At 46.1% G+C, this 12,272-nt stretch overlaps 1 protein-coding gene across 1 annotated transcript in view; it reads left to right on the forward strand.

Moving 5' to 3' along the window:
* LOC105518249 overlaps nt 1–839 on the forward strand; it is a 26,599-nt gene extending 25,760 nt beyond the window's left edge. The window contains exon 3 of the mRNA XM_011951154.1: nt 374–839. Within this exon, the coding sequence (XP_011806544.1) occupies nt 388–825 (438 nt within the window). The 5' untranslated portion in view covers nt 374–387 and the 3' untranslated portion in view covers nt 826–839. The remainder of the gene's footprint in view (nt 1–373) is intronic.
* The last annotated feature ends 11,433 nt before the right edge of the window (nt 840–12,272 follow it).

The raw sequence follows: 12,272 nt of genomic DNA on the forward strand, positions 1-12,272 counted from the left end.
TCCTTATTGCAGCACTTTGAAACCTAATCACTGGGGCATATCATTATTTCTTTAACCTCTGTCTTCTGCAGTAGACTGTAAGTTTATGAGAGCAAGAATCCAGTCCACTTTGTTAAAAATCTGGACACCTGGCGCCCAGCCTGGTCCATTGCGGATGCTCCTGATTTCAACATCATTTATTGAGCTCTACTGTGTGCCAGTTTTTGGGTCGGGCCCGGGATGTAGCACTGAGCAAGCCAGAAGCCTTGGCCTGGAGGGCAATGCCATTAACCTCTTTCTTTCTCTGCTCTATTTCCCTGTGACCTTGGCCCCATTCTCCCTCCCTCCCTCCCTCCCTTCCCCACTCCTTGTCTCTGTCCTCCCCCTCCCACAGAGCAATGTTCTGTGATGGTGCCCGAGATGCGTGGACTGAGCCCAGGCCGCAGGCTGCCCGAGCCCGCCCCCTGCCCGGCTGCGAGGAGCCCTGAGCCCGGGTCCGCGGGCCGCCGCCGCCGCCACGTCCTGGCCCTGCCGGAGGAAGAGGCATGGCGGCCCCAGCAGTGCGCTCTGCTCGAGGCCGACGCCTCGGACGAGGTGGACATGCTGCCGGCCTCCCCGCGCGCCGCCTCCGGCTTCGACAACTTCTTCCCGGTGCAGGAGGGCGAGGGCCCGGGCTGGGAGGGCGCCGTGGCACTGGAGGCGGGCTCCAGCCCTTTCCTCCCGGTGAGTCCCGAGGTCATGAAGCGGCGGCGCGGGGGCCTCATCGAGCAGCGCGACATCATCAAGGCCCACGAGGCGCACAAGATGCAGAGCACCCCGCAGGCCCGGCGCAAGGAATGGGAGTGAGTATGGCGGGGATGCGGCGGGCGGGCATGGCTGGCTGGGCCTGGGGTCGGGGTGAGGTCCTGGAGCGGATGGGCCCCCTGAGGCCACCCTGGAGGGTCGGGAGATGCCTTCAGCTGTGCTGCGACTAATGAGGGACTGGATCCTCTGGATGAGGTCCTTGTGGTCAGCCCCAGATCTCACCACCCGGCTGTAGGCCTCGTCCAGCCTCACTGACGCCTTCGGCTGTCAGATGCGGGTGAATCTGGCTTGCCCTCAAGGCTCACTTGTTTTACTAAGAGCCTGTGGAGAAAGAACTGGGGTCTGTTTCATTCTCTGAGCTTTCCTGAAAGCCAGGGAGAATCCTTCACAACGTGGATCAACTATTTCATCTTTCCTTCAGGAACTGCAGCTAACCCTGCCTTTTTAATATCCTCCTTGGATGAGTGATTACATTTTGGGCACATCTCCAGTGGATGAAAGAAAATGACCAAGATCTGTGTGGCCACTCCTGGCTTTATTTCTGCTCTGTTTGTGTAGGGCAAAAGGCCGACTTTAATTCACACCTGTTGAGAATTTTGGCTTTTTCTTCTCAGGAGTCCTAAATTAAAGGAAGATGGTATTTCACTTAATTCTCGGTTGCCCCAGGTTTATGCTCCATAGAAGGACTTGGTTTTGCCCTCTGGATGCAGTTTATTCTGCATACTGGCATGCCCTGTGGTCTGTATGTCTTTATCTCTTCTTGCTTTAGACTGTTGACTTGCTAGATGTCATCAAGTGCAAAGAGACTAGTCACAGGTGTATTTTGATGGTGGTGGTCGTGGTGGGATTTACCTACTTGGTTTCAGTGAATGTTCCGGATGATGCAAGTAGGGGTAAATGAACTGATCTCTGTTTCATAAGGATGTTAATGTTTGTTAGTTAATTCATTCGTTCAGTGAGTCCGAATGTATGTCAGGCTCCTGGGATTCAGAGAGGAGTTGGGCATAGGCAGTATTCAACAAATCTCTTGGTTGTTCATCTCTCAGCATTATTAGTGTTTAGAGCCTTGCACACCTGTCTTTAAGTGCCAGACAACATTCCAAGCACCTTACATATATCCACTCATGTTAATCTTTACCATAACTATGAGGTAGGTACAGTTATTAGCCACATGTAACTGATGAGCACAGAGAAGTTCAGTGACTTTCTCAAGGTCACTTGGATAACAACCACATTGTTACTGTGATTTGATATTAATTAGTGATTTGAACCCTGGCAGTATGGTTGTGGAATCCATGCCTTTAACCATGATGGCACAGTGTCTTTCATTCTAACTCTCAAAGTACTTCTCTCAACAACCTATTGAGCTGCCATGGTAAGAGCACTAGTGTGGGGGTTTGGAGACTTGGGTCTAATTCCCAGGGTGACCTAATTAGTGGTGTGACCTTGAGTAAGTCACCTCATCATGGCTTTGAAAAACAAGTAGAAGGGAGTAGATGGCCTTTAAATACTATGCAGCTCTGATAGCTGGTCTTTCTTCATATTTAGAAGTTTATTTTTTAATGCACCTCCATCTTATCTTTCTAAAAGGACCCCGAACAACTTGAGGGCAGAGACTGTCATCCACATTGTTCATGTCACTCAATGCCTATCATCTGGCCTAACCCAAGAAATCCCACAATACTCAATGAAAAACTAGCTTTACCATGACTAGCAATGTGGAAATAACTTTTATGTCTTTCACTAAGTTAAACTTTTACTACTTGGAGGATGTCAAGATCTAGTAGCAGCCACCTACCTGGGGTGCCAGCGGGGATGATTGGGAGACTGTTTTCACTTGGGCAGGTCCATGAAGAGGTGAACCAGGGAACACACATCAGTTGCCTTGGGGAATGTCAGCCTTTAGGGGTATGGCAGTGGAAAAGGAGCACATGAAGGAAGTGAGAAAGAGTGGAAGGAGGTGGGAGGGTAACCAGAGGGTAAAGGGACAAAGAAGTGAGGAAAATGGTGTGTTCAGAAGGAAGGTTATCATCTCCATAGAATGTTGCTGAGAGGCCAAATAAAATGAAGATAGAGAAGGAAACACTGGCTTTGGCAACACAGAGATGACCTGAATGGGAGTAGTTTCTGTAGGGCGATGGGGTCAGTAGCCCAGTTGGAGTGGGTTGAAGAGAAAATGGGAAGTGATAGAGACAGTGATGTTGCCCCATCCTTCTCTGCTCCCCAACACTCACAACCTCCTCGTGGCTTTTCCCCTCACCACCCAAACTCCTTAGCCTCATGGCTCTGTATATGCCTTAATTTGATCTCCACACCCTTCCCCAGCTCTCCAAACCCTAATGTTACTGAGAAAAGAGGGATTGCTGCTCGAGGCGCTAGAAGCCAATACTATAGCATTGGGTTTTTGAGAAGAGAAGCTTTTTATTGCATGTCGACTCACAAGGAGACAGGATGTCAAGCCCAAATCTGTCTCTCTGTCCTTGCTTCAAGGCCATATTTTCATTAGAAAATGTTTAAGGGATTAGTAGGTCATTGGTGGAGGGAAAGGGGAGGTCTGGAAAGTCCTTGGACATGCTCAGTTATCTCTTCATGCTACCTCATGGGTTGCATGTGAAAATTCTTGAGGACTTAATATGAAACACATCGTGGAAGTTCAGCTGTGACGTCAGCAAGCTTGTTCTGCACAGACTGCAGTAGGCCAGGCCATCTTAGTTCCAACCGATGTCAGCCAGTTTTTTCTTGATCTCACATTGTGGGGAATTTCAGCATTTCTGTAAGTTGTTTCTTTTCTTATCTGCCATTCTGCAAGCTCAAGAATATCTGTTAGTCATTGTTTTCTTACTCATTGGGGCACAGTTTCAGCTTCATCTTTTCAGCAGGTTGTTTCTTTTCTTATCTGCTATCCTGTAAGCTCAAGAATGTAGTCATTGGCCTCTTTAACTCTTTGGGGGCATGGATTCAGTAATACACTGTCTGGCACTCATGTTCCATCATCAGCAAAATCCTGTTCATCTTCCTCGCCTTCTCTGGAAGTCCCTTCTTCCATGCTGCCTTGGACTCTGGAGTCTAGAGAAGCAACTTGCTCCTCACTGTTGCTTCCAGACCATTACTCCCCTCTCCTGTCCTAAAAATGCCAGCTGTGGAGTGCATGTCATCAGATAATACCACCTACTACCCCTCATTGCCACCATCTACAGACTACCGAGTCACTTGCTTCGTTCTAGGAAGAATGGGTTAGCCCTGGGTTTACTGCCTCTCTTCCCCACGTCTTCAGCTGCCGGCAGTTCTTGGTGATTTCAGTATCCACGTAGCGGACCCTTCCTGCACCCTGACCTCTTGGTTTGCTAGCCCCTTCTGTTTGGTGACTTTGCCTTCTTGCTTTGTGCTGACAGCTCACTTCCATGGTCTGCCTGTACCTTGTCATAACTGCATTGCTCCATAATCTCAGTTTCAAGCATCCCATTGCGTGATCACTCCCTCTTTTCTGTCCACTTCACTCCCTCTAGTGCTCAATTCCCAAGATTCTTTAATCTCGCTGCATCCACAAGACATTGATCCAATTACCTTTTCACTATTCCCTTCCCTAGTCATGTCACCATTTCCCATCTTATCAAACTGAATTCCACTGTAGGCACCAAACATATTTTCCAGATAAAATAGTGACCTTTCAATTGAGGTCTCCTCCTGCCTCTCAATCTCTTTCTTCTACCAACTTCTAAGATAGAATGAATCATCCACAAAGGGCAAGAATGCTGGAGCTCAAGTTGGTTTCTAGTGCACTTCGTGCTTCGCCATCATTGTAATCTCCTTATTTTCACCCTCACCTTTGTTGTCCCTCTGTTGCTTTGTTATACCTTGTCTGGCAAAACTTCAGCCCTGCTAAATCCCACTTACCCCATTCTTCATGTACACATGGGCAGGTGACCATGGCTATAGAAAAAGTCACAACCACGCTGATTGACCTCCCTGTGAATTGATGACTACCACCTCCAGTTGGCCCTTAGTCCTGCCCAGAAATCTTACTACTTTTCCCTTTTCTATTCACTCTCACCCTCCTCTACAGATTGTTTTACATGCTTTTCCCTTAACTCTCAAATCCCATCATTTCCTGCTAGCTCGCTCCTAGCTCATGACTACAGTTGCCTTCCTACTTCACTGGGAAAATAGCAGCAATCAGGAGAGGCATGTACAGGCTGCATCCAATGCACTGACCACCTGCTGCATCTGGGCCCTGGTGCCATGCCTTTACCTTCTGTTACTGTGGACTGACCACCCCTCAAGTTCCATGTGGAGTCTGGTGCCCATGTAGAGCAAAACGAGCCCCTTTGTTTATTCTCTCTCCATTTTTTTTCTTACATTTTTCTCTGGAACCCATTCCAATCAGGTCTTTGTCCCAGGCAAACAAACAGCTATTGACATGGTGACATTGGCCTCCTCAAGGCAGAATCCAATGGGTGTTCTTTCATGTCCATCTTCCTTGACCTAGCGTATCATTTGATCACTTCCTCTTTTTTGAAACTCTTTGGTCCTTATTTTTAATATTTTTTTAGAGACAGGATTTTGCTATGTTGCCCAGACTTATCTCAAACTCTTGACCTCAAGTAATCCTCCTGCCTCAGCCTCCTGAGCTAGGAGTACAGGTGAAAGTGTTTTATCACATGGCTTTTATGATACACACTCTTGGTTCTCCTGTGTTGCTGGTTGCTCCTCAATTTCTTGTTAGTTTCCATTTCATTTTCCCAATCCTTACTAAACACTGCATGTCCCAGGGCTCAGTCCTCAGCCTGTTTTCTTCTCACCAGTGCTTACTTCCTAGTGCTCTTGTCCAGTCCCAAACCTTTGGTTAGCATCATATACAGCTGACCTCTAAGTTTCTATCTGTACTCAGGACTTCTTCCCTGAATTTTAGATACCACCCACTTATTCACCATCTTTACATCCATTGGCATCTCAAGCTGAACATGTGTAACATCAAAATATTGATTTCTCTCCAAAACTGCTTCTCTTGTAGTTTTCTCTTTCATTAAACCTACATTTTTTTCTGTTGCTGGGGCCAGAAATGTTGAAGTCATTCTTATTCTCACATTGACACTCAATTCTTGCCAATCCCCAATGTCTCTCCCTTCAAAATGTGTCAGATCACTATTCACCACCTCTGCTGCTATCTCCCTGGTCCAAGCACCTTTTATTATTTTTATTCCACACACACGTATATGGTACTAGATGCCCAGTGCTATTCTAGGTACTTTACAAATATTAATTAATTTATCCATGTAATAATTGATTGCATCTGGTACCATTATTACCATTATTGCCCCAATTTTTGCACTTGGGGATAGAGAGTTTAAGTCACTTGCCCAAGATCATAATGTCAGCCACCTCTTAATGAGCCTCCCTGCCTCTACCCTTCCCTGCTAGACTCTGTTTCCCCAGCTGCAGCTAAAGATCCTTTCTTTTTCTTTTTTGATTTACAAAGGATTTAGAAAGATAGAACAAGGAGTTTCTGTCCAAGAGTCTTAAGAAATGTTTCATGTCAGTCCTTAGCTCAGTACATGATTTCTATCTTCTCCCTCTTCCCCCTGCCCAGCCAGCCTCCTAAAGATGCATAGGTGTCTTTGGTTTGATTTCTTCATCTTTCTCATTCTGCTCTGGCTACACTGGTCCACTGTTACTCCTTGAATGTACTCAGACCTCCCACATCAGGCCTCTGCCCTTTGCTGGTCCCTTTGCCTAGAATGCTTTCCCCATTTACCAGGATGGCTCCTCTCTCGTTTCATTTAGGTTTCTGCTCAGAGAGAACTTCCTGATCACCCTATTTAAATGGCATTCCCCCATTGTCTCTCTCCCTCTTTATTTTGCTTTATTTTTCATCACAGCCCTTATTCTTTCCCCAATGGACACACAAACACACACACATACATACAAGCACGGATATTTTGCACGGAAGCGCAAGCTTCTTGAAAGCAGGGCCTTTGTCTTACCTTCAGGGTCCTGAACAGTGCCTAGTGTGCAGTTGACTCACAATAAGTGTTTGCTGAAAGAATGATGAAATAAACATATTGAGGGGACTTGATATCCATTCTAAACAGCTAAGTTCCGGGGAAGGAGGCAGCTGAGTTCCCTGGGTCAACTGTGTGGTTGTGCAGGTTGCTGACTGCACAGAGTGCTCCAGTTCTCCAGTTGAACAGTCAGCAGTGGAAGTGGGGAGTCTGTTCTCTGCCCCACTTCAGGGCTGCTCAGGATCTGCATGCACTTTGTAGAGATGGAAATTTTACCCGCCTTCTGTCTCCTGCCTTTCAGCTTCTCTTGACTTACGTTTTTTAGAAGGATCCCCTTGGCTGTAGGACAGGGGCAGCCTGGTCCTTGCCCGGGGCTTGGATTTGCTACAGTGGGAAATCAGGCAGGGTTCTCTGTGGGCAGCCTTGACAGCATCTTGCTCCTCCCAAGGCCCTGTCCACTGCTTATACAGATGAAAGCCCGGGACATATACCACCAGCTTTACAAATCCTGTCTCCTAGACACTGAGTCAGGACCCTGCTGATGAGTGAAACAGACTAGCAACCAACCTAGGAGGTCTCCTGCTTTTTTTTTTTTTCTTTTTTTTGTCTTTAACTGAGTAAGCCAAATGTTGTTGGGAGAAGGAGTACTTTAGGTGATTTCAGATGAAGCAGATTTTCTTGGGCAGAATGTTGTTTTCCTAAGAACCTGTGTAAAGGTTTCCTCCGGCCCACTTTTTTAGGTGATGAGGACTTCTTGGTTAACACCAAGTGTTTCTTGTGTACTAAGTTTTATAATTTTAGCAAGTGGGCATGTCACAATGTTTTACTAATACTTTAATATAGTTGTCTCCAGCTTAAAACATTTTTCATACACATGATCTCATCTGAGCCTCACAGTGACCTCATGAATTAGCTTTATTGTTTCTGATTGATAGAAGAGAAAAACGAGCTCCAGAGTTAGAGGTGGTACTAGGTCAAAAACCTATGTCTTAATAATGACTGCCACCATTTATTGAGCACTGGCTATGTGGTAGGTGATTTGCATGTATTATTTATTGTAATGGAAATAATAGGTACCATGATGAAGCACAGAAACATTTTGTATGGCACTATTATTGCATATGGGTCTGGAAGAAAGGAGATTATGTGTAACTTTAAAGTCTGCGTAGGTTGGTATGACTTACTCTATAAAGAGGGAGGGGGTATTTCCATAATCATAGTACTTAGCACACTTCATTGTAATTGCCTGTTTACATGTCTGTGTCCCCCACTAGATTGTAAGCAGAGAAGTCTGTCTGCTCCCCATTGTGTCTCCTTTACTTAGCACTGTGTTGGGCACATAATAGACACTCAGTAGACATTTGCAAAATGAACAACAATAACAACAACAACAACAACAATGTAATTTTTCATATCGGGAAACTGAGGCTTGAAAAGGTTAAGTTACCTGCCCAGTATCACAGAGCCAGTGAGGATTCACTCCAGGTCCTCTAATTCCAAAGCTCATGCTTGTTCTAGTGAGCCATCCTACTCACTGGTGTCCCTATAGTAACTGGCACAGCACTGGGTAAATGACAGTAACTCAGTTCGTGCTTGAATTCTTGCAGTGCTACTTGTAAATTGTGGGATTGGGCAGGTTGTAACCGCTGCATTTTTCTGAGTAGAGGTGAGAAATAATACCTGCCTTGCAGGCCTGTTGTAAAGTTTGACCACATTTATTAGATCATATAGTCTGGTGGGAGGTCCTCAAAATGTTGATGAGCACCAGGGTTACTCTGGGCCTCTTCTCTGCCTACAGTCTCCCTGGGCGACCTCACCAGGTCCAACTATCTGCAGATGAATTGCAAATGTAAATTTCCTACGAACCCTTGACTCTTGTAGCCAAATGCTTGTTTAGCATCTCTGCACTGTTGTCTATCTAGTCAGCTTCTAAAACATAACGTGGCTAGAACAAAACTCCTGATCCTCGTCTGATCCTGTCTGGCCCCTCATTTTTCCTTATCTCAGTAAATGGCACCACTATTTCTCCAGTTGTCTGAGCCAAATATTCTCATTATCTTTTATTTCTCTCAATTTTTCATTTCTGATCAGTGGTAAGCCCTGTCAACAACATCTCCCAAACATATCCCAAGTCCAAACACTTCTCCATCCCCACTGCTACTAATCTTTTCCAAGCTGCTATCCTTTGGACCATTGCAATGGCCTCCTAACCTGTCTTTGCATCTTTGTTTCCCTAGAATCTGAGAATGTGTCTATTGACACAACAGGCAGGGACAATCTGAACTCCTTTCGCTGGCTCATAAAGCCCTACCCCACCTGAGCTTTGCTTAATTCCTGGCCTCATCTACTCTCTCCCTCGTTCCCTTTGCTCCTGCCCACTTGACTTTTATTTAGGCTATGCCTGTTTATGTCTCTACCCTGGCTCCTGCCTTTGCCTGGAATATTTCTCCAGATCTCAACAGAGTTGATTCATTCTTGCCATTTGGACCTTAGCTCAAACGCTACTTCCTCAGAGAGGCTGTCCTTCATCACACAGTCTAAAATAGACACCTGGTCACTGTGTCATATCACCTATGCAGTTGACCACCTACCCCCACAAGAATGTTGGTGCTGTGAGATCAGTGATTTGACTGCCTCGTTCACTCCATATCCCCAGTGCTGAGGGCAATGCTGACACATAGGCCCTCAGTAATTATTTGTGAATGAATATTTATGAATGTTCCATAACAGTGGCTATGGTTATAGTTACGATCTATGTGTTCACCTGGCCTCTGATAGCCCTAGCCATACCGAACGGTCTAGTCCAGGAAGCTCAGGACACCAGGGGCTCTAGGTCTAGAACAGGGCCAGCCCCTGGGGTGTGGAGATTCATGACCTGTAAAACACAGGTTGGTTGACTTACAGGTTGTATAAGAACTGTCCTCCTTCAAGTTATTGTTTGATCCCCACAGAGCCATGTCTTATTTGACTTTGGGTAAAATATCCAACCTTTCTGAGCCTCATTTTGCTCTTTTGCTAGATTGTGGATGAGTACAGCAACCTTTTTGAGTTATTATGAAGGAAAAACAGCATGTAAAATACTTAGTCCGATGCTTGGTTGTTTTTCTCCTTGATATCTTATTCCTCACCTTCAGGAGCCTGTCACTTGCCATTGCTTATAGTTTAACCAAAACATAGATTGTGAATCTAACAATAGAAGCCTGCAACTTCTTATCTACTGAGAAAGTATACAAGAACTGCTAACTCATGCCCCCATGCTTAGCAACATAGCTTTCTCAATTTTGAAAGGATTAGAGTCATCTGTGGGTCTTAGGAACCAAAAACATTGATTCAACTCCAAATAAAAGTAGCAAACATGTATTTTTCCACTACTATAATAACCCTAATCCCCTTAATCTTACCCATCATTACTACCTTAGCCAACCCCTATAAAAAAGGTTCATACCCAAATTATGTAAAAACATCTATCGCATGTGCCTTCATCATCAGCCTCATCCCTACAACAATGTTTATATGTACAGACCAAGAAGTCATTACGTCAAACTGACAGGCATCAGAGATTTGCCGAAGCCCACGGTGCAGAGGTTGCAATTAGGCTTGGGATCAGCTGTATACATCAATGGACCACAGCAGCATGTGGGAGATTACAGGAGGGAATGCACAGCGCCTGGCACAAGGTCAATAGTCAGTGCATATGAGCCATTATTATGATCATTATTATTATTCATCTGGTCTAGCTGCCTCATTTACAGGTGAGGAAGCTGGGGTCCTGAGAGCCTGGGTGACTGCTGGTGCTTTATGTGAAGGTCAGTGGACTGTGGTGAGTGACAAGGTAGGAGGAACCAGTCCTGGAATTCCCACCCACTTCTGTCTCCTGTGTCCTGCAGCTATGCTAACTTAGTAGGGGTGATCACATCCAAACAACAGTCTTATCAGCATTCACACCACATTCAGCATCAGCAACATATTCTGTAAGGCAACACCTGTCTCAACCTTGAAGCTTAATAGTTGAATTTAAGGGCCATTGGGCCAATTTTTTTTTGCTGGCCTTTTGAACCACAGTCAGCCTCATGCAGATCTAGTCAGACTAAGTAGAGACCTCAGTCCACATGCTGCCACCTGCTGCCAGCATCAGACATCACTCGGGTTGTTAGAATACAGGAATCTGTGGAACTGCTATTGCCAAAAGGGTGCACGGCAGAATTTGTTCCATTATATATGAATGCTTTGTTGAATTATCAGATATTTTAATTTTATTTAAATATGTATATTTTTAGAGGGGGCAGGAAGTTTCCAGGTTACTGTATTCGCCGCCATTCCCCATTGCCTTAGGGCTAATTCGCTCATTTAGAGGACTGACTTGGTCCTGAAGGCACCTGAGTTTGCAGGTCTGCAAAATCCAACCTTCTCACTCAGAGATGAGGCATTTCAGGATCCTCAGCTGTAGTATAACAGGGTTGCAGAAGCCCGAACATATGCCAGTGGAACAGAAATCATGAGCCTTCAACACACCGGGTTATCACTAACCAACAGCACGTTTGAAAACCACCAGCCAAGAAGAGACCTGGAGCATATGCCGTGCTTTCTTGGAATTCTGAACAGAGCAGGAAGGCACAGAGAATCCAGAGCACTGGGCTTCCCTTGGGGACTGACCCAATTTGGGTGATTTCTAGAGATTTGCTTTAAGATGACCCTTTGGGGAACTTCAGCACACACCCTTGAATTTTCTTTACTTGTCCTCCCGCGATTAGAAAAAAGAGGCTGTTTCTAGATCTGGTCTCTGGTGACTCGCCTTTCCCCTCAAACCTTCCACAGTTCTAGAAATGCTTCCCTAGAGAACTGGGTTTGAGAATAAACAAGGTGGTGCGTGAGCAGTGCAGGTTTCTGTGCTTGCAGCGGAGACTGCCTCTGACAAGGAGGGTCCTGTACTGGGAAGAAGGGGACTGGCCCCCTGCTAAGTGCGTGGCGACTCTCATCTCTTGCAGAGAACGAATGCATAACCTCTCTGCCACTCGCTTTCTCTTTCTGAAGCCACTGGATGCCCTGAGAGAAAGCAGAGGGTTTCCATCTTTTCCAGAGCACAGTGCTGGGAGCAAGGGCTCAGGGAGATCCATTGTCCCAGTTCTTCCCTTCTAAGGCAGGCCTTGGGGGAGGAAGCGGGGGAGGGAGTTTGTGACTCTGCAGCCTGGTGCTCAAGCCGGATGGGCCCCTTCTATACTTCCTTTTGCGGCACCATCAGAGTCTCCTCCCTGTTTGGAGCCTCAGGTGAATCAGTCCCCCCTCTCCCACCCTGCCCTTGCGCTGCGCTGCCTCCACTCTGCCGCCATGGCCATATCTGCAGAAGGAGGCTCTTCAGTCTTCTGAACATGTCAAGATAGGGAGATTCTGCCCCCAGCCACCTTTTTGAAGAAAATGGGAAAAGCGGCGCCCTCTAGCGCCAGCTGCGCAATTTGTCACATTTTCCCTCTTCTTCAGAAGAGATACTTTTTT

This window comes from Colobus angolensis, unplaced genomic scaffold (assembly GCF_000951035.1).
Source record: "Colobus angolensis palliatus isolate OR3802 unplaced genomic scaffold, Cang.pa_1.0 Scaffold315, whole genome shotgun sequence".
Classification (NCBI taxonomy): Eukaryota; Metazoa; Chordata; class Mammalia; order Primates; family Cercopithecidae; genus Colobus; species Colobus angolensis.